Source organism: Podarcis raffonei, chromosome 6, assembly GCF_027172205.1.
Source record: "Podarcis raffonei isolate rPodRaf1 chromosome 6, rPodRaf1.pri, whole genome shotgun sequence".
NCBI lineage: Eukaryota > Metazoa > Chordata > Lepidosauria > Squamata > Lacertidae > Podarcis > Podarcis raffonei.
Window position 1 is genome coordinate 28,695,375 of NC_070607.1, and position 27,283 is coordinate 28,722,657.

At 41.5% G+C, this 27,283-nt stretch overlaps 1 protein-coding gene across 3 annotated transcripts in view; it reads right to left on the reverse strand.

Annotated features, from left to right (window-relative positions):
* Positions 1–27,283, reverse strand: part of PKN2 (protein kinase N2) — a 46,708-nt gene continuing 19,425 nt past the window's right edge. Inside the window, exons 3-22 of one of the 3 annotated variants that reach the window (XM_053391844.1) lie at positions 23,118–23,269; positions 21,442–21,559; positions 19,330–19,475; positions 19,022–19,235; positions 16,871–17,056; positions 16,052–16,161; positions 12,810–12,953; positions 12,637–12,712; positions 12,156–12,327; positions 11,837–11,961; positions 10,394–10,472; positions 10,229–10,304; positions 9,897–9,988; positions 8,500–8,676; positions 7,487–7,549; positions 7,136–7,212; positions 2,372–2,514; positions 2,052–2,159; positions 746–826; positions 1–665 (exon numbers count right to left, since the gene is read on the reverse strand). In XM_053391844.1, coding sequence (XP_053247819.1) covers positions 462–665; positions 746–826; positions 2,052–2,159; positions 2,372–2,514; positions 7,136–7,212; positions 7,487–7,549; positions 8,500–8,676; positions 9,897–9,988; positions 10,229–10,304; positions 10,394–10,472; positions 11,837–11,961; positions 12,156–12,327; positions 12,637–12,712; positions 12,810–12,953; positions 16,052–16,161; positions 16,871–17,056; positions 19,022–19,235; positions 19,330–19,475; positions 21,442–21,559; positions 23,118–23,269 — 2,543 coding nt within the window. In that variant the 3' untranslated portion in view covers positions 1–461. Of the gene's footprint in view, positions 666–745; positions 827–2,051; positions 2,160–2,371; positions 2,515–7,135; positions 7,213–7,486; positions 7,550–8,499; positions 8,677–9,896; positions 9,989–10,228; positions 10,305–10,393; positions 10,552–11,831; positions 11,962–12,155; positions 12,328–12,636; positions 12,713–12,809; positions 12,954–16,051; positions 16,162–16,870; positions 17,057–19,021; positions 19,236–19,329; positions 19,476–21,441; positions 21,560–23,117; positions 23,270–27,283 lie in introns of all 3 variants that reach the window. The other 2 variants (XM_053391843.1, XM_053391842.1) reach the window with 2 other exon arrangements.

Here is a 27,283-nt window from a genome sequence, read left to right on the forward strand (position 1 = left end):
TTTTAAAAGGACAGACATTTTGCCTTCCTTCTTCCCTCTAATCGCTGAGTAGATGGTTATCAGTCTAGCTCAGTATCTGGTTGCTAATCCTGCTTAAGGCAGGTCTTTTTTTGCAATGTTTTCTGCTGCAGAACAGTAAAGATACAGTACAAGTGTGCCCATGTGAGAGTGGAACACAGCCTATACCTGCCAGGTCAAGCTTAAAGAGCTGCACAGAATCGCTTTCCAGTGCTCAATATTTTTTTTCTTTTAAAAAAAAAGATATACAAAAACGAGGTCACACCTCACGTGTAATAAAAACGGTCCTTTTTCCAAAATCTTCATGTGATTCAAAAAAGTCGGAAGCTACAGGCAGCACAGAGAACAATCCAACAGCTGGTATTCTCAAAAGGAGGGAAGGAGTGGGGCGAACGCTGTTCTGATGAGCCAGTCTGCTAGGATTTCACAGTGTCTCAAAAGAATTAACACCAATCAGCAATGTAGTCAAAGTCTCTGAACATTTCCTGCTGGTCTTCTGAAAGTATCCTAGGCTCCCGGGGTGGAGTGAGAATAGGTGCTTCTGAGGTAAATTCGTCATCAAAATTGCTGACGTCTTCTCTTCCTCGTATGATGGGGACAAAAGGAGGCTTCATTTTCTTGGCAAGCAATGCGTTCCAATCGATCAACTGCAAAACGAAAACACCGAGTTAAGTCCCCGCTTCTGGCTGCTCCCAGATTGCACCCAGGCTTTTCACTTCGCACTCACCCGGAAAAAGTGATGCCTCTTGACATCTTCAGCATCTTTCTCACCAGCGCCGAGACGCCGCTCTGGGTTTCTCCTCAGAAGCTGAAACAATATCAAGAACGTTTTGTCAGCAGCCTGCTGGAGCAAAGCGTTCCTGTTAACAATTTCCTGAGCCATGTGAGGTCTTTGAAAAAGCATGATATAAATATGAAGGATAGTGATTTTTTTTAAAAAGCACATCAGGTTCCCCAGTTAGGACAGCAAGTAGCACTGGGAACTTTAGAAAAGAAAGCGAAATGGTTGCCTTTGCTTTTATTAGTTGGTTCTGACCAAGTTGTATTTCAAGCAAAACTGCTGACATCAGTGTCATGACAGAATGACATAATTGGTTTCCGCCCGTTATTAACAGCATAAAAGAGTCCCAAGGCATTTACAGAAGAACAAATTAAATAACAAAAATAATCTGAATAAAACAAAAACACAAAAAGCACAATGGCAAACCCCAGAAAACCCCCGACTTGCTGTCTTTAAAAAGACAAGGCATGAAACCACGCACTATTTTCAGTTTCCCTTACAAGAGATGGCTAGTAATCCAACCACTCACAGCAGCAGACTAATGACATCATATCCCATGCAATCTATCCCCGTTCCCACAGAGAGAAGACCCAATACACAGAAAGAGTCTCCAATTGTTGTTTTGTCAAAGGAGAGAAAAGAGCTCAAGTTCTAGGGCTTCCATGATCCAGAATGTAGGGTCTGTACTGAGTCCCAACTACCACTCTGTTGCTACAAAATCGAAAGAATCCTCGCTGCTGTTTTGCTTATCTTCAGGGACATCATAAGCCGGTGTGTTAACTTTTTATACAGCTGTGGTTGCTTTCTCAGGTGCTCCAGTAAAAAAACACCAAAATCCTCCTGACTCACAAGTAGTACCAATCCTACCAGTGAGTAAATCAAGGGTGGCTCACCGGTGACCCTCCAAGATGGATGTTGCTGGGCTACAAAACCCATCATCCCTGACCACTAGCCATGCTGGCAGACAGGTGGATGGGATCTGCAAACAGAGAAACTTGGAAGGACCACAGTCGTCCATGGAAGTAAAGGTCATACCCACAGTATTTCTACCCAACAGGCATGGGGCATACTTCTGGGGAGGCTAGGATATTACTAGTATCAGCAAGCCACACTTGCATTTGACGTAAAATGAACTTGAGAAACGTACGTAGCAAATAAAAACGTGGACCTTAAAACACTTTGCTTTCCCTTACACACGTGGCTAAACAAATTAAGAAGGAATGAAACAAGCACGCAAAAAGTACCATCTTACCCTTCTCATTATTGAGATGGCTTCTGTAGAAAGGAACCGAGGGTATCTTACTTCATCATTTACAATACTGTCAAAAACCTCTTCTTCATCATCTCCTGGGAAGGGAGACTGGAGGGTGGGGGAGAAATAGCGATAAGAATAATTCCCAGAAACTGAATTTTCATTGATATATTCTCTTCATAAATATACTCAAATTTAACCAAATGAGAAGTGAAAAGAGTGAGGGATTCAACAGAAACCTACACCCAACAGTTCCTTTCAAATTTATTTGCTTTTCACAGATGAATACAGGAAACAGTTTTACATTTTGTGAAGCTTACCTCACCAACCAGCATTTCATAGATGAGCACACCAAGACCCCACCAGTCTACAGCTCTTGTATAGGAAGTTTCTGTCAACACTTCTGGAGCAAGAAATTCTGGAGTGCCACAGAATGTACTTGTCCTGTCACCAAAACCCATTCCTGCAACAATTACACATGTTTAGTTTTTTGTTCTATGAGCCTTTCACCTTTCCAGTTTTAAACTCGTGGGATTCTTACACAACAAGAACCGTGTATGACATGAACAACATTGCATATTTTTGCCTGTTCTGCCAACTCCATCCAAATTCTGAAAGCTAAATAAGGATACCTTTTATTGCAAAATAGAGTTGATGGTTTTGAACTCCAAATGTTCAGCCAATTATTTACAACTGGTAACACTGTAGTGGTTTAAAAAACAATAACAACCATGGTCTTGCAGAATGACAGAGAAGATACAGATTCACTAAGACTGGAATCCTAGGCTCACTTACCTGAGATTAAGTCCTATAGAACATAAGGCCTACTTCTGAGTAGACTTATATAACTTTGTACTCTAAAGCATTTACAGAAAATGTTTATTTTTTTATCCAACACTATAAAATGCTAGGCATTTCGTTTTGCCTCTAAAATAAGCAAACTGTGAAATATGACTTTTCCTTTAAAGATTTCCTTAAGCACAGTGAAGCCAAGGTATGTATTCAACAACCCTTAAAAAAAAAAAGCCAACAGCTTAATGTCATCTACATACGCTAGACAGAATTTTTGCCAGTGGCAACAACTCATTTAAGAAGGGTGTGATGTGAATTCTGTGCCAAATTTTACAAAAGGGCAAGAGCAAGCAGGTATTCAAGAACTTCTTGATTGTGTACTGTCAAAATACTTCCTTATTAACAAAGGACATGCATAATTTCCCCCCCTTGCATTTTTCATTGGTGAAACTATGTTGTCTGTAGGTAGGACAAATTTGAATTTCCAAGTGGTAAGAAACAAACTTTGGCTCTATAATTAGTTGTAAAAATTTCTCTCTCTCTCTCTCTCTGAGCAGCAGCACACATTACATTTTGTACACTGGTACTAGCACTCAAAACATACGCGCTATCAAGTGTGAAGAACCTGCATTTGCCTTTAAATAAATAAGGATTCTTGATGCAGTTTTCCTACGGCAAAAGTCCCATTTAATTGCTCCATCTTGCCACCTGTGCAGTGTTAGAAACTCAGATATGAAAGCTAGGAGCTAAATGGCACCTTATGGGCACAACAACAGAATGCCTAGGCCTGCTTTTTTATATAAAAATATACAAAGCTGAAAATGAATGAACTGCAGCTAAAATCTTATGTTCATTTTTCACACGGTTTAGTCCTTCCCTTGCCCACCTCCCTAATATTCTTAGAGGGTCTCTTCTCCGGTCTTCAGAGAGTGGCTGGAAGTGGGGAGGCAGAAAAAGGTCCTCCTTTCCTTCCACTGCAGCTTTAATCTGAAATCTTACTGCACCCAGAGCTCAGAAACTGCTCGCCCTAATGAAATTTTCTGTCGCAAAATGTGCCTAGAACAGTGGGAGTTTTGAACACTGCACCTGTATGTGATGTAAGACTGTGTCAAGGTCACAAAGACTATACAGAAATCTACTGGGTATCCACCATCTATTTCTTGGAAATATGTCCCCAAGCCCTGATTGGCTTAATGAGACCCTACCTGTCTAGCCCTTTTAGTATAAAAAACTAGTCTTTGACCTGGGTCTAATGGGATTGGAGGGTCATATATGGCAACAATAATGTGTTCCCAGATGCAACTTGTTCATGGGGTCAATGACTCAAATGGTTATTTTGTTCTGTGTTCAAATTCCCTGAAGTGTCTTCACACGGCTAGCCTTTCTTAACTGTGTTTTAGTGGTAAAGGGTTCTTATTCTCTGCTTATAAATTCCCTAATAAAGTATAGCACTTATTCCTTGTGTGGCTTCCTGATGTAAGCATGGCTTTGCATCTGGTACCTGGCTGCTTGGTTATATGCTACTGAGTAATTTGTGGGCTTGCAGCTCTAAAGGACTGTTTGGCTCTTTGCAAATCTCAAGGACTTCCAGAAACAAACTCAGTTTCCCCTGGCTCAGGATTGGATGACTACAGGGGTGGGGCAACCCCTGGGTTATCTCACTTAAAAGGCGCAGCTTAAGCAAAATTCTTTATATACCGGCAGGAATGAGATGATAAAATAAACCTGAACTCTTTACATGGTTTGCAGCCATGGGAAAACCAGCATAAGGAAAATCATTTACATGTTGGCAGCGTGGACAAACAGACTCTTCATGCTGTCAACTTGGGATATAACTGGAACAATTCTTTTACAGTTCCTTTCTATAGTGGAATACCACTTATTGAGAACCAAATGTTGCTTATGCAGATGAAACCACCTGAGAAGCCATTATTTTCCTCCTAAAAGGTACCCCTGCCTGTACGGGCCAGTCTTGCCAGACTCTAGGGTTGTGCGCCCATCTCACTCTATAGGCCGGGGGCCAGCGCTGTCCGGAGACACTTCCGGGTCACGTGGCCAGCGTGACAAGCTGCATCTGGCGAGCCAGCGCAGCACACGGAACGCCGTTTACCTTCCCGCTAGTAAGCGGTCCCTATTTATCTACTTGCACCCGGGGGTGCTTTCAAACTGCTAGGTTGGCAGGCGCTGGGACCGAGCAACGGGAGCGCACCCCGCCGCGGGGTTTCGAACCGCCGACCTTTTGATCGGCAAGTCCTAGGCGCTGAGACTTTAACCCACAGCGCCACCCGCGTCCCTATTTTCCTCCTACCAATCCATAAAAGCAAGACACTATGGCAACTCCTCCTCGCTGCTCTGGCAATTGTCCCTTCCCACCTTCCTGACTCGAATGAATAAAATGAAAGGTCCAGGCAGATCTTAAGCTGGTTTGGGTGGTGAATTCGAAAATGTGGAGATGTAGGGTTGTAGTCAATATTTTCACTTGCGAATTTGTTATGGCTGGAGTTTGGATCCTAGAATAATAGGCAGGGTGGGTTTTAGAACGTAGCATGTGATTGGCTGCTGGAGCCGTGCAATCCGGCTCCAGAAGGGAAGCTTGAACTAGCCTATCTGGTGTGACCACAGGATATATAGCCTGGGTTTGGGAGGGGCCTGCAGGCTGGACACACATGATGACTGACTGTTTTATCTGTGAACACTGAAATAAACTACACAAAGCAAATGGCTTTTCTCTGAGTATATTTCAGAATGGAACTTCCATTAACTCATTCCTTCATGTGCACTCATGGAAGAAGTCCTTTCATAAGCACAGCTCTGCTCCTCAATAGAAGTAGCAGTTCATGGAGGGACAGCATTAGATAAAGCCCAAAGGAAGCTGAGCAAATAACTCTTCTTTGGTGATGGGACATACTATCTTATCTTTGTTACTCAGAGCAAGCAGGGACCCAGACTGACAACAAAGTGGAAGGGGGTGGGCACACAGCCTAAATTATATTTCCTTCCTGTTTTTTATTGCACAGAAATACTTCCAATTCAAGTGTTTCGAACTAAGCCCAACCAAATTCCAAAAAATAAACAGATATAAATAAGAAAGCACAGAAAACAGAATCAGACAAAGCAGAGCTATATACTGTTTTCCCCACTTTCTCTGATGGGGTTCCTAGGACAAACCAGCAGTTTCTACCTTTAGCAAACAAGTGCAAGCATTTTGAAATGCTAACAGCTCTTCTTAAGATCATGTGTCTTGTCATTAAAAATGCAAAGATTGCATTGCAACCAGCAGGTCAGCCTTTGTGAAGCAAATTCTCAATGTATTTTGCAGCCTGACCCCAAGTTGGGCCCCATGGAGTTCAGTAGAGCTTACTCCCATGTAAGTGTGCTGTAGTCTTAGTTTACAGAACAGTTGGAAATAATGTAATTGGTATACAGCAGATTTCCCTCCTTGCCCACCCTATGCTTTGTGACAAAAATGTTTTATTTTTCTCAATAAGACTTTCTGGATCGTTCTGAGGGTCCTATGATGATTTGCTGGGGCCTTTGGGTGAAGGGCAGGTGATATTCAAAAAATAAACCCACCAAAAATAAAGAAAAAGGAATATACAATAAAAACATAAAGCAAACCACTGAGTATAGCTGTTCTAAATGCTTTGGACAGAACGTTTTACTGATCTAGCTGGAAAGTTGTTTATGAGAGTAACTTCAGCCAATGAAAACTGATGCCACAAAAAAGTGTTAGTTTTTAAAACTGTGTTTTGAAAGACATGTCATCTTTCATTTCTTTTGCAATAAATTCTTTTGAAATTACAATAGGCTTTTTACCATGCAATCCTATACATGCCTACTGACATATAAGTTCCACTGTGTTTAATGGGACTTACTCTGAGGTTAGTGTGCATAGGACTGCCCCCTTACTGGCGAAAACCCACATTTTAGAGTTTTTACCATAAGGTTCCAAATGTTGCTCAGCACAGAACTCTTTCTTCGGGGACTGCCCAGAGGCCATGGCAAAGAGCTACTCTAAATCTGTGATTTGTTTAATTGATTAAAAGAGGAAAAAATTCACATGTTCATTAACAATGCCTCCCCCAAGACCATATGGAAGAGAGCAGAGATGTCTCTAATCCACAATCTGTGCAGCACTCAGAATGAGACAGGGTGGGGGAAGGGAGGGGAGAGGTGGAAAGGGGAAGTAGAGGGGCTACCACTTTTAATCTGAGGCAGTAATTGATAAAAGTGGGTTGCAAATTCCCGACTGCTATTATAAGCCACTGAGAAATACTGTTGAAAAAGCTTACCCTCTTTGCAGAGGCCAAAGTCCGCTATTTTCACAAAACCTTCTGTATCCAGCAACAAGTTGTCTAGCTTTAAATCTCTGCAGAGAAGAAATTAAAAACAACTCATTCTGACCACAAATGGAGACAAACTATATGGGGAAAGTATTAGCTGCAAATACTCAAAATTGTTATCCTTTCTGAATTTAAGGTGTTTGGAAGTGGCATGCAGGTTTGTGTAAACACCCAATGCAACTGTCCTCCTCTTTGCCACGTGAAAAAGGAGGTAACATTGTTAATGTATCCGAGCAAACATGGTATAAGGCAAACGTGTAAGAATGTGAAACAAAAAATCTAAATCTTATGCAAACTTACCGATAAACTATCTTGTGCTCATGTAAATATTGCAGTCCAAGAACCACACATGCAGCATAAAACCTGTTTGTAAAGAAATATAAAAAGAGGTGAGAACTGACATGTTGCATTTTTTATACTTCTACAAAGAATAACTTTTGAAAAACAGGCGACCAGAAAACCTTCAGAGCAACCTTCAGTACCACCAGAGGAGTCTTTTCACGCTACTTTATTTAGAATAGGGATTTCTCAGTTTTTAATTAAAAAGAGCACCACACCTCAGTAGCAGAGGACATGTTTGCATGCAGCAGGTCACAGGCGCAATCTGTGGTTCTCCAGTTCACAAGGAACAGGTAGACAGAAGGCAGTGGGAAAGGCCTGGGACCCAGTGGACCATACTGGGTTAAACAGGACAGTCTGACCCACTATAAAGCTTTCTGCCCATACTCCTCAAAAAGTATAATACCGGCATCTATGTCATGAACCTCTACCTGGCAGGTATCAGCGAGTGAAAGCAGCATCTGCTGATACAACTAGAACAGCTCCCTTGATGAAGCAGGTGTGCGTGTTAGGATACTGCCTGTCAATTGAAAGTCCTGTTGTAGCCAATTATGCCCCCTGCAGTCAGACAGGAATTGCCTAAATCCATCAGGATGCCGTACAAGCCCAACCTAAGCTCTGCCGGCTTCCATTAGCTCTACAGAGATTTCACTAGCATAAGTCAACTGGGTGCAGGAGCTACATGCCATGTACCTAAGGGACGTATGATACAACATTTATAAGCTGGTGTGACACATTTTCTCAGCAGCAAAATTTTCTTTCCCTTGCAGTTAGGGTGCATGAGATTAAGCACAGTTAAGACTAACTAGGGTTTTCTTTAAACCAAGTTCTGAAACATGAGGTGGCTCCCAACCACTTAGCAGGCGAACAGTGTTACTATGTCTTCTTGGCCCTGCAGAGTATTCTCTCGCACGGCAAGCACCAAACCCAACTTATTTACGCCACAGCCTGAAAATATCCCTTTTGTTACTCACACTGCTCTTGGTTCGGAAAAGACATCTGTGTGTATATGCATCATGAGGTCTCCTCCAGCCGCGTACTCCATTACGAAGCACACGTGATCGTTGGTTTGGAAACAAGCAAAGAGGTTCACCAGAAAGGGATGCCTTACGCTGTTCACAGTTTCAAAAATGCGCTTTTCACACATGAGGCTGAAAGCAGAAATGTTTTATGAGGTTGGATCAACTATTTATCTTCATTACCTGGGTGACGGCTCCAAGAAGGGATACATGCACAAAATCCTAAGAGTTGGAAGGGGTCCCATGGGTCATCTAGTCTAACCCCCTGCCATGAAGGAATACGCACCCAAATGGGGATCAAACCCAAGTCCTTGTCATTATCAGCACCATGCTCTAACCTGCAAGGTGAAAGCCTAACTGCAATGAGGCCACTGTAACCGCAGGCTTCTAGCAGAAATACTGAACTTACTGCAATTAATACAGTGGACCCTCGGGTTACGTACTGCTCTGGATACGTAATCTTCGGGTTGCAAAAGCGACAAACCCGGAAGTGTATTCTTCTGGGCTTCGCTGCTCGCGCATGCACAGAAGTGCTCTATCGTGCCGCGTGTGTGCGCAGAAGCGGCGCCTCTGGTTACGGATTTTTCGGGATGCGCACCGACCCCCCAAAACAAATTAAATTTGTAACCAGAGGGTCCACTGTAATGACAGTGACCCACAGGTAGCAAGAGCACACAAGGCCATCAGGACTTTTTTGGTAATATGTGGTAAATGACAACAGTGCTGAGTTCTTGCAAGGGGTATGATACTAATGTGATAAAATATTTTTTTTCTATTTTTTTTTTTAAAAGCACAACAGCTTAACAATGAATGATGAACAACTACACAATATGTGCATACCCTCGTGTAGAGCGAAAGAGAGATGAAGGTTGACAGGCATAAAACCCAAGGACAGGCTGGGCACTATTTCTTACTGACCCAAGCACTCACTATCATCATACATTTACTTGTAATTATGTTCTACTGGAGATGCTTCCAAGTATGTGTGTTTAAGGATCAGGTTTCAAAATCTGGCAATTACAGCAGCCCATGATCTAAAGAGCTGCACAACTAGTCTTATACATCAACGGGGTTTTCAGTTTGAGTTCTGAAGAGTGGCACCATCTTCTAAGACGCGAAACATGGAGAACTGCTTTTGGGTTATATGGCAGGATCATAACATGCCCTGTTATAAAAACTCTTAACGAGTATTTTCTTTTTTTTAATGAAATGAAATTAGTTTCTGCAGACCTGAAATAAATTATGTAAAAAATGTTAAAAATACAAGCCCTTGGCCCCACTCAGAGTAGTAGTCTTGGTCCGTGGGTTTAGGGCACATTCAGATTTAACGACACCTGTCCTTCAACACTGACCTGTCTACTTCATCACGAGCAACAATGTCTCCTTTCTTTAAGGCTTTAATGGCAAACATTTCGTTTGTATTCTTATATTCAGCCAACAGGACCTGAAACACAATATAATATTCAATTTGCATGCTTTCCATTACATTCTATGTTCCAAACTCGCAACTGTTGTGTATACGTTTAAAAAGCTTGCTTCAAAGCTGTGATAAATCAACAAGCGTATTACTGAGCACATAGTGAAATGCAACAGGCAGCTGCAAAGGGAAGTGGGCTAAGAGGAAGGAAGGGTGAAAACCAGATGTAGAAAGAGACAATATTGTAATTTTAGCTGTCAAACATACCTTTCCAAAGTGTCCTCTACCCAGTACAGCACAACACCGGAAGTCTTGCAAACTGAATTGAAATCTCTGTTGTATTCTGAAATACAGCAATTTTAAAAAAGTAAGTGACAATTTCTACTCAATATTGGGTAGTTATACATCAAGTTAACATAAAAGAAGACTTACCTTCTATCTTCGGGCTCTCGTATATTATATTCTATATCAGAATTTGAATTTTGAGTCTCGCAAATAATTTCCGGCTGAAGTTTGGGGACAAAATTATTTCTGTCATTCTCAAAATCAAATGTTTCTGCATCCTGTGAAATGTGTAGAAGAAAAAAAATCTGAAGATTTAAAAAAACAAAAGTTGCTAGAAATTGGAGAAGAGTAATGTTACAGCAGTAGGTCTTAAATTTAGAATTGTGGAATTCAGAATCTCAAGGTTGATTCAAATGCCTTCTAAAAGAGCCCTCGAGAAACTATATCTATTTGCTAAACCTCTTGCACTGTTTGTGATAGGACCTGCAAAGACAGCACAGAGGAACCTGGTCTAAGAACTGGTTTAAGAATGCTGTCATACAAGCTACTGTACACATATTCATGTTTCCCACATAAATGAAGTTGAAGAAAAATAAACAAACCCTCTTCCATGTATTACTGGGACACCTGCAATCAATTCTTCCTAGCCAAAGGCAACCTGGCATTTGGGTATTTCTAAACCTGGTTTAAGAACACATTTTGATTTTGATTGTTTAATTTATATAGCGCTTAGCATGTTACAAGTATGTCTAAGCGGTATACAGAAAACTGAAGCAACAACAAACAACTTAAACAAAATATTACAAAAACACACAGTTACATATAAAATGTTACAATAACACAAAGTTGCTAAGATCTACAAATCAATATCCATTCATTTTCCTTTTGATACTCAACCTCCGGGTTTTCACCCAGGGTCCAAGCAAACTCTCCGCTCACCCACAAAAATCTCACAACATTGATCTTCAAGTGCTTGAAAAGGACTGTAAGATTCTTTATTAGGAGACAAGACTTTCTGTATTTGAACAATCCCAAGCAATGTGCCAGGGACTTAGGGGAACCCTGTTTAGAATGCCATCTTTAGAGGGAGGGAAGAAACACAAGGAGCCCGGCCTTCTCAGTGAAACATGTCAGTGTCCATCCCTGCTTCTTTTAAGAAGTCTTAACAAATGTTTATTGGTTTGGCAGGGTTTTCAGAACCTGTGAGACTTGTTGATCATTAAATGCTTGTTGACAGTTCTCTGGTTAAGTTCTAACTTCAAATACTTCTTTGGTCAAGTATCTACTACCTCAAATGCTAGTACGGTGCAAACGAGTTTTTGCAGCTCAGCAGTTATTTAAAAGGAGCGGTCATGACCCGATTATAAGAACGCTTTAAGCTATTATGCAACTCGGTTGAGAAAATTGCACACAGAAAGATGAGCTGCAGAACGCTTTGCATAGCAACCAGTTATTAAAAAGTAAAGACGTCGATAAAACAACAACAAATCAAGAATATAACCTGTGCTATTTGTAGGTCACATTTCTCACAAACCTAGACACAACAATTTGTGCTATTGTTTTAAATCTATATTAGAAGTCTTGCCTGAGTGGGTGTAGGTGGAGCCTTTGGCTCAGGCGAAGGTTCGCTAATTTCTCCAAGAGAAGACGCACGTGGAGGAGTATGTGGGGGTTCGGGTTCAAGTTCAAACACCAGTTTGGCTACAGGGGAGTCACTTAAAAGAAAGCAATTCACTTGGTGAGCATGGCGACAATTTAGGAAAATTTTAAAAATACTTCATGCTAATTGATACTTTTCTCTTTTTAAAACCGGAAGAAGGAAATTCAAGAGGAGTAAATAAGCTTGTGTTTCCTTCTACATCACAGGAGTTTTGCCATATAAGCTTGCTTAAGCATCTCAGCCACTTACCTAGTTGGTGATCTTAATTCAGGAATGTGCGCATCACCTCCTGCAACTGCGGCAGGCACAGCTTGAGGGCTGAAGGTGCCGGTATGATTTACTGTAGGAATAGCTCTTCTCACAAGCCTTCCCCAAGTGGCAATATTAATATTCATTTGAGGAGCTCTGAGAAATGTTTTGCCTGTGGTTAAAGAAAACAGAGAGCACAAGTAATCTTTTTACTTATCACCAAAAGCTATAATTAAAAGAGAATTCATATTCATTAGTTTATTATTTGTGATGAATAAACTGAACATGTCACATATTCCACATTTTCCTGCTTTTTTTTTACAAACAGATTTCACTATTGAAAGCCCTATCTACAATTTCTAAACAAATATTTTTACACGAAATTCTTACGTTTAGTGTCAGCATCCTTTTCAGTTAACTTTTGATAATATAAACCTGTATTAAGACTAAGATACAGCACCGATTCGATGAAATCTGTTACCTTGCTGCTTGGAGAAAATTTTCTTTTGCCTTTGAAGTTTTGGTCTTCTTTCAATAACTGGATTAAAAAATGTAACCTGCAATTCAGACAAGATGTGTTAAATCACAAAACAATGAATCTTGGAAATCATTCACAGCCTTTAATAATTTTCTTTTAAAAATGCTGGCACTTACCTCTGCAAATAGAGTACCCTGGGGTTCAAGATAGAGACACATTCCATGTCGCTGGTTGTCTAAGAAATCTTCTAACCTCAGAAACTTCACCGCACAGAGAGATCTCCAATCGCGCCAATAAACAGAAATTTCTAATTCACGTGACTGAAGGGATTTGAGGAGGAGGAGACAATGTTAATTGTGTAGCTGCTACAGTTCTAAAGATTGTATCCAATACACTCACTCCATAAGTGCAAATGTTTATGTTTGTGCAACGGAACTTCCCCCGTAACCCTCTCCATTTCCTTCCCAAATCTGCTCTGGAGGATTGGGCAAAACCCCAGAAAAGATTGCGGGTGGGCGGGGGCATGGGGGAAAAAGAAAGGGGAATTCCGCTGCACAAGTGTAAATCCTTGCACTACCCAGATTAGGTGCTACATTCCATGCAAGTGAATAGTGTACACATTTCCACCCCAGCACCACCTCACTATGAGAGCTGCTGACTCTGGCATGGGAGGGGAAGCACACTACTGACCCTGTATACATGTTTCACTTACTTCATATGAACTGGCCAGGAAGACATGCCTATAAAAGAATGGGCATTAACAAGTGACCAGAAGCATTCCATAGGAACACAGAAAGCTACCTTATATCATGTCAGACCAGGGGTCGTCAAAGTTTTTTGTGGCTTGGGCTGGTTCCGGTGGGCTGGAGGGTGTTTTTGCATGCAAACGCTATTTCAGGCGCTCCTTCCAGCGTGGAGGAGGTGTGCGCAGTTTCCCATTGGCTGCAGGAGCTTCCTGTAGCTAATGGAAAGCCAGCCAGCGACACGGAAGGTGGCCCCTGCTCTGCGCCAGTTTAGCGCAGTGCAAGGGAGCCGACTGAGCAGGCGGCAGGGGTGCCCGAGCAGGTGGCAGGGGTCCATGGGCTGGTTAAATGACCCCCATGGGCTGCTTGTGGCCCATGGGCCTTAAGTTGCTGACCCCTGTGTCAGACCATTAATCAGTCCAAATCAGTTTTCTCTACACTTGACTGGCCGTGGACCTACAGGGTTTCAGGCAGGGATCGATCCGAGCCCCTCCTCAAGATACTGGAAACCGAACCTGTGTTCTACCACCGCTGCACCATGCCCCCCCACCAAATGCAAGAGTGCTCAGGGTGAACCTAGGGTTTTACAAGGCCCTTTGTAAAGTGTGTTCCAATTTAAAATGGCTACTATCAAAACACCCGCATACAGAGCCAACAACATTTATTCTAATGCAGTCCACGTTATGAAAGACGAGCCGTGAAAATATGTATTTTTACAAGGTGAAATTCTTGCCTTGCATAACCGCTTGAAACAATACCCATACACGCAGAACAAACACTACAGGTAGCTTAATTCAGTGTGGCACTAGATAGGCTGAAAGGGAATGATTTACTACTGGCAATCACAGGCGCGGATAAAAGGAAACTCCTGCAACTTCTGTAATATATAGCCTGGATGACAGTGCTGAAGGGAATAACACTCTGGCCTCTGCTGTCGGTCAGGGGACCAAGGGTCACTGAGAGGTTGCACCTCCTGCCTCCCAGGAAGAGCAGCATGCAGAGGGGGAGTTGAGCCTGTCCCCACCCATCAGTCAGAGAGTGAACAGCTGAAGGGAGCTAGATTCCTCCTCCCTGCCAGAATGAGCACTTGGCTCCACAAGTCAATTGCTCTGGGACCACAAAGCTCAAGGGAAGCTTTGGGCTACTGGAGGCTGCACCTCTTGCCCCCCAAGAGCATGCTAAAGACCAACATGGCCCCATCCATCAGCCATGCTTTTCCCTTTTGCGAAAGGGAACATGTAGGCTTTTATTTTAAATAACTGTACACCACTTAGAAATTTTTAGGCATTTCCGTCAGTGTTTATTGACAACAACCACCACCAACGAAGGAGAATCAGACACAGGTAATTCTTCTGTTTCAATTCACAAATATAAACAGGCTCTCCCAATCTCCACAAAATCCTCTGTTATCATTGGATCCTATTAAATGGAACAATTTTCCGTTATCACAGTGCTTCAAGCCATCTCCATTTACTAACTTGCATTGCTTCTGCCTAAGGAAACAAATAGTCTGCATGTGTGAATTTACCCCCAACACTCAAGACCACCTTCATGGCACGTATTCATTCAAGAAAGTTAAAAAATATTAACAAGCCTTCAGTTCAAGTGCTTAAACTGCACTGATTTCAAAGGAATTTAAAATACACTTCTGTTGCCCAGAATTGAACCCCGCACATTTTAGCTTAAATCTCCTTCCCAAAGAATTAATTAGTTGGGATATTAACTTCAAAATCAGTTCAACTGATTTAATTTTTTTATATAATTAATGGGCTGTATTTTTCAAAATAATATTCTGGAAGAATATGGTATATATCTAACTTTGGAAGAAATCTTATTCATTGGCCAAATGTCAGTTTCCTTTCACCCTCTCACATCAAAGCAACTGGCAGACTGTGAAAATAGCAAATGAAGAATTTTGTTGTTGTTGTTATTTTAAGAATAATTGTTTGACTTGTTATAAAACTTTATTGGCTAGATCTTAGAGCTTTGTTGTTTTCCAGTCTACAGTGGACGCTCAGGTCGCAAACGTGATCCGTGCGGGATGCATGTTCGCAACCCGCAGCAGCGAATCTGCGCACTCGCAGGTTGCGGTTCGGCGCTTCTGCGCATCCGCAACCCCCGCAACCCAGAAGTAACGCATTCTGGTACTTCCTGGTTTCGGCGGGTCCGTAACCTGAAAAAAACACAACCTGAACCGTCTGTAACCTGAGGTATGACTGTATCTACTTTCAGGTCTATTGAAATAATTTATCTAACCGGAGGAAATATTGTTTATCACTCGTTAAAGTCTACAATCGCTCTTAACTTCATCCTCAATAAACTGATAGATAAGAGCCATAAATCACCAATAGTGGGGGATTTACTACAAAATACAGAGAATTAGAATCCTATAGAATGGGATGCACTTCTGCTTATGCAAGTGCCGTCTCAAATTTTTGCTGACTCCTCCAGTCCCCTTTCTGCAGATTTCAGTGCCTCATAACATCCTGTTTCAAGTAATACCCCAGAACTTGGAAGTGGCTTTTCAAGGACCAGCAGAAGGAGTAGGGTAGCAAAAATCCCCCACAAACAAAACTTCAGATCCAAGCCAGGACCTCTCCATGTATATATACAGACAAATAAACATAAAATTACCAAGTTGGTAATCACTGTTAACACAATAAAGAGGTCCTTACTCGGTCTAGCTCCAGTGTAAATTTCTGATCCCATGACTGATTGGAAATAGGCTTCCAGCTAGTTTGATCAACCACCGTATTGTCCAACTTCAAAACAGCACAGATTTCGTCTGTAAGAAAATTACACAAACTCAGTTTAGAACTTTAAGAGGATTTTCAAGAAGTAAAACAAGCAAAACATGCAAGGACTGGTTATATGTCTGGAATGGAAAAACAAATACAGTACAAACATTACGAGCTGCAAAAATCTGTGGCTACTGTTAAGTTTACGATTATTTTAAACGTCTTATGTTTAATGTCTTTGCTTCTTTTACCCTTGCTAAATAATGGTGAATGTTGACACACTCTCCCAGTTGAAACTCCCACCAGTTGAAGTTTCCCAATCCATTGTGAGTGGGGTTCAACCCTTCGCTGATAAAGGACTTGACACTGGTGACAGTATTCCCTGCTGCTGCTGCAGCCTCCCTCCATCCTTCCTCACCAATGTGCCTGGCAGTGGTGATGGAAGCTGGCACCAGGGCTCCTGCTATGCTCTGGAATGCTTCAGCAGTGTCTTATGTGGCAGCACCCCTGAGAAATAGGTTCTCAGGATTCCCAAGCCAGTGTACTTTTCAACCTACTTAATATTTTTTAGCATTCACGGTCCTATTCCAAAACAGGAAACTTGTTCAAGACCTCAGCCTGAATGATCTGATGTGCTTGAGTATACCCCTGTTAAGTAGTACTACTAATAACCCAATTTTACATGTATCTACTCTTACTAAAAGGCTTCATGAAAGTGTTTTCTGAAGATAAAAGCAAAGGTAAAATGTACTGAACTGGACAAATCATCAGTTTTCAGGAGGTTCCGACTACTCCCACTTTTACTTTTGCTTGTTCGGCTCATGAAAGATGATCTGGCTTCACTTGGACTCCATCCAGGTAGAGTAATGGATGTGGCTTTTGATCGACCAGGGACATTCTCCAAAATATCTTGGCAGCCCATGAGCCTAACTTCCAAAGTACCTAGAATGAGATCAGATTGCCTTGGCTCATATTCCTCGCAAAACACCAGCTTCAGCAAATACAAATAGCTCATGAATGGTAGCAGGACAGGTAACTCACAAACTTCCAGTCTTGTGGAGATGATCTAAAAGCACAAACCTTATTTCTTAGCTAGCCACAATGTAAGAGCTGCTTCACACAATGTCTATGAAAAATAAGCATACATATATATGGGTGGCAGGGTACCCTGATCAACTGTTTCCCTGGCACACCTTCACAAGTTTCACAGCACTATCCATGCCTTTCGAAACATACATTTGTTTTCATATATCACCTTTCTCAATGTGAGGCCTTCTAGATGTTGCTGGATATAACTCCCATAAATCCTTGGTCAACGGGTTGATGGGAATTGCAGTCCAAAATTTCTAGAGGGCAACAGTTTGGGAAATGCTACCTTACACACTGGGGGATAGTCAACCGAGTGTTACTCAGAGTAGACCAACTGAAATAAATTAACAAGATTAAGCTAAACCCATTAATTTCAATAGGCCTACACCGAATAAAAATTAGCTGAATACCACCCATCATACTTTTAACACATATACAGTAAAAAGGAACATTAATTTTGTAAGAAAAATGCAAATCAACTTTTACCATTTCAACTTTGACTTACATGTGAACTTTCAATGTGAATTTATTTGGCAAGGGACAGATTGTGTGCGCAGGACTACGTATGTAACAAGCTAGTTCTGCTACAAGTTCAGTTTAAAAACTAAAGTCATTTTGGGAAACACAAGCTAACAGCTGTGCTCGTGCTTCTAATTTGGTTGTTTATTAAATAATTTAGTAAACAACATATTAGGAACAGAGTTTTTATTCAACACCTGCTTCAAGTTAGCAAATAAAATCTGCAGGGATGTATTTAAGATCTTCATTAAGCATACGAAATATCTTGGAATTTATTTTCTTTATGAAGTGCTGCAATTACAGACACACGCACAGGCTGTCTAGAGGAACTGTTGGACTATATAGTCTCAACTTCCATAACCCCTGTGCAGACGTTTATTCTTGTGGAATACTAACTCTTAAATTTCTTATATTTAATTACTTTAATCTAGAAAACCCATTAGCACAAGTAAATGGGAGATGCATTTTTATACATTGCTGCTATTTGCAATTCTCTCTTCACGTTATTAGCAAAGTCTTAATGCTTTGTAGAAATCTCCCTTTAGGAAAAACTTAATTTCCATCACAACTCAGTTGCATGTGATTATGACCATACTTCATCTCTACTGCCATGTCTGATGGTTGACCGGTGAGAGCCCACAACCCCCCACGTTACCTAAAAGTGTAACGCGAGGAATAATGGAGCAGATGTTCTCAAAGCATTTGGGGGTATTAAAAGCATCATATCAAGGGCTTCTAAATTCTGTGTTAGACTCTGCTAGTGGATAGTAGGACTTTGTGGGTCCCAGGAATTGGCTTGGGGGGTAGGGCGCTGAAATCCTTTGCCTGATCAGTTGTTGGGACAAGGGGTTGGAGCCAATGCTTGGCAATCCACAAGTCTCATGCAACATACTTCTGCTTGGACAACACAACTTCCCCCCTCTCTCCTGTGCCCCACCCCCCATACCCTCAAAATATGTCCCAGAGGAGATGATTTTGGGGTTCCTGGGGAGAAAGGAGAAGTCCCGTTGTGCAAGCAGACCACTGCGCACACAGAGTTGGACACAAAAGTCTCCAATATTAATTAGTTTGCCAATTCAGATTACAAAAATCCTTTGGGTTTTGCTGTGCTAGAATAGCAAGACCCACCTCTTAAAAGCACCAACCACAAGAATCTTCTTAACCAACATAAATGCAAGCCACTACTCAGAAGTTTGAGGTTAGTCAGCAACTGAAATACTCACAATTATGCAATTAGCGCAAACAGAAACAAAAACAAACAACATTTCCAGAAAAAAAGAACACCACAGCACAACAAACCTGTTAAAGCGGCTGGCTTGGATAGTGTACTATATTGATTCTGTGTAGAGATCATACTTTGACGTGGACTTAGTGTTGGTGACGAAACAAGTGAAAGTTCTTCTATAATAATACTGCTTTTGGGGTGGTTTTTAGGGAGTTCATTAAGTCTCTGTTCTAGTGAATACTTTAAGAGGTCCAACTTCTGGCTTGATTCATTAAATCTTGCTTGAGCCTTGTTCGTGAAAAAATAAGAAAAGAAAACCGCTAAGAAAATTGTTGAAATAGAACTGTTTAAATTCAGATTTTATTTACTCTGTTAAAAATACCTCTGAGAGTGCTTTTCTGTCAGTAACTTTTCCAGATCCGAGCAACTTCATAACATTTTTTGCCCCTTCTGCTACTGCATATTCTATCCTAAAATGATGCCGCAGTTCCTCCATTCGGAGCTCAAGGGGGCTTATAACAGGTTTTGCTGCAGGTAAAAATACACACAGAGATATTTAGTATGCATTCAACTAGCTTTTTAATATGGTTATCTTAATACAAACAACTGCTAAACATTTTGACCACAGAAATAATTAAAAGTCCTAGCCTAGTTGGTGAAAGAAGTAGAAGAAGAAGAAGAGTTTGGATTTGATATCCTGCCTTTCACTCCCTTTAAGGAGTCTCAAAGCGGCTAACATTCTCCTTTCCCTTCCTCCCCCACAACAAACACTCTGTGAGGTGAGTGGGGCTGAGAGACTTCAAAGAAGTGTGACTGGTCCAGGTCACCCAGCAGCTGCATGTGGAGGAGCGGAGACGCGAACCCGGTTCCCCAGATTACGAGACTACCGCTCTTAACCACTACACCACACTGGCTCTTAAGTTTAGGTACAATTTTCAAAAACACATCATTTGCCAATGTGAAGCCCTCAGGAATACCTGTGGTCCTGAGACCAAGTGGTCCTTTTGCATGCAACAACTGATAGCACTGCAGCATATTTTTAGGGTAGCTGCATGGTGTCATGGGATTCCAACTAAACATGAAGGCTGTTGAGACAATATCCACCTTGCTGGGTTATCTCCAAATCTGCACGTGGCTGGTTTGGTTAAACAACGCAGCTTCGTAGACCGTGCTTTGAAATTGGCTTGTTTTGAAAATGGCCAGAATTTGTGATAAATTCAAAATCCCTAGCTTGCACGCAAGGACAAGTCAAGATTAGGGGAATCTGAAACAAAACACTAGCAAGGTCTTCTCCTGCCCACACTGGAAGAGAGGAGAGCATGCAAGCTTGAGACTTCAGTCAGCCTCTTTTCAGCCTGTGAATGTAAGGCAAAACCATGGCTGAGTGTTATGTGCTAATGCAGCCATGTAAGTTGTTATAGTTTATTTCCTTCTCAAACCTTTAGCTCACGCTCACAATTTTCTCAGCAAAAAGGGCAGGAGTTGCAACATTTCTGTTGGTGCTACTGAACTGGAGTGCACAACTCATTTCACTCTGAGGGTCTTTCACATTTTTATTAAGTGAAGTGGGCCACATTGCTATTTTATTCAAATTGTTACAATCAACTCGGTTTGCTCTGCAGCCTATTCCATGAGCCCCCTTTCTATTTTCTATGCATGGTATCACCTTTCTCAACCACCATAGGTTTGCTTACTATCTCAACAGTTGCTCGTTTTCATGGTATCTCTCCACTACTTCTCTCTGTATTCCTTAGCACTCTTCTGCCTGTGGCCCAGCATGGATTTCTCTTGACTCCCATTTCCCCATCCATCCATCCACCCACCCACCCACCCTCCTTTTCTTCTTTGAATTATATCCTCTGCCCTTTCATTTACATTTCTTCATGGAGAAAACACAAGACCCACTCTCCCAGCAATTCACACACTGAGGGAGTCTTCAATTCTGTCTGGCTGCAGATGATGGGAAATCTGGTGCCCATATTCCATTACAAGCTTCTAGCACAAGATTTATGAAGGACACGGGCCATGCAGAAAGCCTTTACTAGTGCACCATGCATGCCTGGTCACATTTTAAATTAATTTACCATGTGCAATGACCCATTGTACAGCAGGCCAAAGGCACCACTCAGCCAGGCTATTAATGGCTAGCTTTCTAACATTACATGTGAATGAGCCAGTACATCCGGGAAGGGCACTTAAAATGTGACTAGGCATTTGTGGAAAGCTTACAATTTCGGCTTTCCATGTGGCAAGAGTCCTGTATAGATCAGGTCTTCTTCTGGGGAGAGATGAAACAATACAGATGTAGAGCAGCATGCACTATCCCACACCCACTTTTGATAAGAGTTGGGCAAGCCAGAGAAGTTCCCACAAAGTGGGGCTGGATTGCCAACCATGGGGATTTAGAATTTTCCCCAGGGTTGAGGGGGACGGCAAGATCCTATCCAAGATTCTATCAACAGTTTAGAGAAGGTTCTTCTCTTGAATGCTTCACCATTATCAAAAGCCAATTCGTTAGTCTGGACTGCCTGAAGTATCTGCATCCTTATAACTTCAATTTTTGTCTTGCTGTCCTGAAGCATCTGTTGAGCTGTTGCAAGAAGCTTTCTATCCTAAAAAGAAAAGAAAGATGCTCTTAAAATATGAATTATGGAGGGACATCCAAGTAACAGCAGCTTGTGTTGTCTTTTTTTGACAAATTCAAGGTGATTCAGAAATCATATAGTTTTCCGACTATTGTGTGATACATTTTGCTGTTTCCTTCCTCCATTTTATTTCCCCCTCAATTTATGTTTTATCCACTTGTCAGAACTTTGCATCAAATACTCTATTACTGCCTCTTTAAATTTCTTTCTTCCTGCTATATATTTTAACCTATCACAGACCCTTGCAGAAGATGGCAGAGTATTAAAAATAAAGTTTTAATAGGAAAGTAGATCCCAGCAACCCAAGAGACTTGAGTGGAAGCTTTCAACATGCAGAACTGCTGTACTGCGGAACAATTCAAAGTTCACAAAACTAAAATGTTGCACTACTGTACTCTGCAACACATTGCTTATCATCAAAGGGCTCCTGTACTGATTGTAATGTCACGTGGACCGTATAAACTTATGACTGGAATTTCTGCAAGCCCTTGAAATTGTTATCAGCAGTCACTGATCCCCAAAGTTAAGGACTTGCACCATAATGTCATTTGCATTTTTTTGCCAGTAGAGAATGTGGAAGATGTTTCTTCAAATAAAATATATGACAAAACTATCCACACACATACTGGTAGAGCTTGTAAGGGAAAACAAGGCTTTTAAATATTAGAAGTAATGGAAAGGAGCTTGGAAGAAACAGCTTCCCTCCATGTTAGAAGTGCTGTAGTAAGATTAACAGCTTAATTTAACATGTATAACTGAAACAGTGCTTGGAAAGCTACAAATTGAGTTTCAAAAAGGTCAGGGAGCCATCAGGAAGCAATTCAAACTGCCAACTCTCAGTCTCTGCAACCCATTCAGATCACTTATAGTAATCTGCATTTCTTTTGTTCTTTCGCCACATGCCAACATCCTGGTTCCAAGTTAGGGTTGCTGATGAGCACTATTCCTGGGCTTGGGACAGATGTAGCACTTCCAAAGTGTAAGAACGGGATGGGCGAAGGTTGTTTTTTTAAAATAAAAAGCTACAGCATAATCCGAGAAGATGTTCAGTTGGTACATCTTTTCAAAAGAAGTAGGTACTCAACCAGCGAACAAAAGATTCCTGCCTTGCTTGGCAACAAAATGTGTTTAGAAACTTTGTTTTAATGCAGCATATGATGGATTTTCCTACAAGGCATTTTGCCACACTACCCATATCAGGTAGCAATATAATATCAGGTTTTCAGAATGTGGCAAACTCCCCAACATTTTTTTGTTTTTCAAATAATGTGATGCACGTACGATAGCCTATTGGGATCAAACATGAATTACTTCTAAATGACCACACCACTCTTTATGGAAGTATGCACTTCTTTAACACTGTCTGGTTTACCCAAGATTAATAATAATAATAATTTATTTCTACCCTGCCCATCTGGCTGAATTTTCCTAGCCACTCTGGGCGGCTTCCTCAACTGAAAAAAAAAAGTCATTTGCACGCAAACTGGAAAGATGGTAAATTTAACTGGCTTTTCATAAGTCTTACCTTTGATGAACCATTTGAATACATGTGGATCATATTCTCTGCACCTTGTTTTACTTTCAATTCTATATCCAACTGTTTTTTTAAGGCCATCAGCCGGTTGTTGGTTGGAAAACGAGGGTCACTGTTCGGTGTATCTGGAGTTCTGGGGCAATCTGTGTATTACATATAATCAAGCCAAACAACAATTATTTTAAATGGATCTATGCTAGATTAAAATAGCAAAATGTCAAAGTATTAAGATTAATATAAAATTATTTCAATTAGCCAAATTATTTTAGTAAGCATACAGCACTTCTACTAAGAAATCTTTTACAGTGGTACCCCGCAAGACGAATGCCTCGGAAGACGAAAAACTCGCTAGACGAAGGAGTTTTTCGTTTTCTTAGCCACTTCGCAAGACGCATTTCCCTATGGGCTTGCTTCGCAAAACGAAGCTTGCCCCGCAAGCTCCGGGGATAGCGGGGAAGCGCAGCGCGTCTTCCCCGCTGTCCCCGGACCTCTTTTGAAGCAAGGGGCGGCGGGGAGAAGATCGCTTCTCCCCGTTGCCAGCCCCGCAATCTCCGGGGACAGAGGGGAAGGCGCACGCGCCTTCCCCTCTGTCTCCGGACCCCTTTTGAACCAAGGGGTGGCAACGGGGAGAAGCGATCTTCTCCCCTCCGCCCCTTGCTTCAAAAGGGACAGACCCCCGGACCCCTTTTGAACCAAGGGGCGGCAATGGGGAGAAGCGATTCTCCCCACTGCCCCTTCCCTTGCTTTAAAACAGGTCCGGGGCGCTTCCCCTCTGTCCCCGGACGGTCTCCATAGCAACGCATTGATTGATTTTCAATGCATTCCTATGGGAAACCGTGCTTCGCAAGACGAAAAACTCGCAAGAAGAAAAAACTTGCGGAACGAATTAATTTCGTCTTGCGAGGCACCACTGTATATCTTTGCCCAAGATTACACCTGATATCTACCATGCTTTCTATCGTAGTAACTTTTCAGTATTTTGCACAAACTGGTGTCCATGTCAAAGTGAGGTGATGGTTTCTCACTGAGGCACAGACTATCATGTTTCCTATCTTGTCTTGGGTGACTGGTCTATAGCTTTTCCACTCCAACTGAGAACTGATAATCTAAGAAAACAGTTCTTGGACAAAATTAAACCATTCACTAATAGTAGTTCTAAGAGATCTTATCAAATACAGTATTTTACAAATATATTTCAAATATAATGGAAAAGCATTTCCAATAAAAGCTGAGAATAAGGTCAACTGCAATAAATAATGGCTCAGTTCCAGAATTCTGCTCATGAAACTCTCCCATCGAAAATCCCCCGTGCTTTGGGGGGCTGTGGGAATCTGTAGAACCACTACTGTAGAACCACTGGCATAGTGACTACCCTTCCCCTCCTGCCCTGCCAGACTTCTAGCCATGGAAGCATCTGCTGAATCCAAAACACTTTCATTAACAAAAATATCCCTTCTATTTGTGTATCCAATCCTCTCCCCCCCTCTCTTTACAGGATGTTGATTCAGTTAATCTCCTTTATGTTCCACATACATACATTGGGTAAGCACAAGTTACTATTTGTTGTAGGTTACAGTGCCTAACGCTTAAGTAATTCATTTCTTATGCCAAGAACACTAGAGCTAGCATAAGAAAAAAAGTAGTGCCTGTATTGTTTAAGTGACTGTTGGTGAAAAGGAACGAATGGTTGACATAAGCGAGCCTGAAGTCTAATTTAAAAACATTTTTTTTTGTTAGTAGTAACTACCACAGAGATTACTATAAAGTAATCAAAAATGGGGTCGCGGGTGGCGCTGTGGGTAAAAGCCTCAGTGCCTAGGGCTTGCCGATCGAAAGGTCGGCAGTTCGAATCCCCGCGGCGGGGTGCGCTCCCGTCTTTCGGTCCCAGCGCCTGCCAACCTAGCAGTTCGAAAGCACCCCCGGGTTCAAGTAGATAAATAGGGACCGCTTACTAGCGGGAAGGTAAACGGCGTTTCCGTGTGCTGCGCTGGCTCGCCAGAGCAGCTTCGTCATGCTGGCCACGTGACCCGGAAGTGTCTCCGGACAGCGCTGGCCCCCGGCCTCTAGAGTGAGATGGGCGCACAACCCTAGAGTCCGTCAAGACTGGCCCGTATGGGCAGGGGTACCTTTACCTTTACCTAATCAAAAAGCAGAACTAGTTGTGGCTTTTATAGTTATAAAACTATCCATGGATTGCATCAACAAACTGTCTAGTTGCTTTACAATAATTTTGGTGCCAGTGACAATTTGCTTAATCTTATGTTTACTGATTATGTATCTACTGAACATTAACTAGCTTCCCATTCCAACAAAAACTGTGTCCATCATTATGTCCACTACAGGGAACACCTTGAAAAAACTTCCACACATCTAGAGATACTATCAACATAGAAGGAATGCTGTGGCCAGGGAAAAAGTGTTTTGAAATTATTCTCTTGGCTCACTTTCCCTCAGCTTTACCACTTTAAATTCAGAGTGAAACAGAGAACTATTTCCCAAACATTGATGTCTCTAAGTCCCACTGAAATGAATGGACTTAGTCATTAACATACATCCATTTATTTCAATGAGATACACAGAGTATGGCTTAGATACAATTCACTAGCCCATGTTGTTTTGATCTCACATTTGCTATACTGTATCTCCTTTTACCATTCCTTCCAAAAAATTTTGTTCTTCAACATTCTCTCCAGTTATTCCTTTCCGTTTCTCACTGTACGCATACACGTCTATACAGACATGCATCAAGCAAATATATAGAGAGATAAATAAAACACAAAATATGAGGTAGGTGACAAAAAATGAAGCACCTTTTTCTCTCAGACGCATGCTACTGCTATATTTTCTCTACTGATTCTCAGAAGCATGAAAGAAATACAAATATTTCTTGGAAAACATGTCTGCATGTGCTTGATATTGGACATAGAACTAAACAACAACAACATAGGTTCCAACAAATAATGGCCAGATATCTGGTTACAACCACACTATTTATTATACTTTGTGTTATTCAACTGTTCTTTTCAGAAATATACACTTACAATATATGAAAAACACTTTTTCTGTCCAACTGAATAGTCCAAATTTCCATAAAACAAAGAGCTGACTAAAAAGTCTTGGGCAATGCTAACATGGAAAGAACATTTATTTCATGTTGTTGAATTTCAATCTCCACAGAAAACTTGTTGAACCTAATGGCCGATTCAACACTGCCACTTTTGAGCAAACTACCTCATGACTGAGACTTAAATGCCAATCCTTCCTCTAATCTTCCTCTTCAAATAGCTGCAGAAATAGGTTCCTAGAAAATTAGGACAGGATTGTAACCAAGGTAAAACTCTTCAAACATGACTATATGCTTTGACAAGCATTTCCGATACGGATTATATTCAGAAGCTTACTAACAAAATGAATTAGTTACAGCAAATATTACATTCTCTATAGCATTCTAACAGGAGTGCTCATTTAAAGGCAGAAGCCTAATGCTATTATTCAAAGTGCTACAAAGTTAGCAAATGATAAAAACATTAGTTTTTCAAATTGTTATTGTTGCAGTTGAGAAACTAAAATATAACAGGTTTTTAGATTTCCTCATCTTCTAGCACTCTAGACAATAGTTTCCTAACGTCCTTATCAATGCACTTCAGTAATTACCAATATAAAGATATATATTTTAGTAATCTGTATGGCTTGAAGGCCACACTTGGTTGCAATCCTAATCAGGTCTACTGAATGGCAAACTTGATAGTAGACTTCATGTGTGTACCAACCAAGAAAAAACCCTCAAATGGCCCAAGACCTGCCACTGGGTTGATTGTGAGTTCACAAACTAAACATAAGAACCGTCACTAGCTGATGCACTGTTTGTACGCGAAGAAAACAGCAGCATTCTTAAAAGGTGATGGCAGAACCGTCCCTAGATCATTATGTTGTGAACAAAGAGCTGGCTCTGACACAAAGGAAACAGAGCCTACAGAGGTGGATGGGGTGAAGTGGGATGACCTGGTTGCCTGGGAAACAGAAAGCCATCCTCTCATCTCTGCTGACACAAGGAGGAATGGAGAGGTTCCATGCCCAGGACACCCAGCTCACACACAACACAGCTGCTGGGATTGAGGAAGCACCAAGTAGCTTCACTGTCATTGCGCTGGGGATAC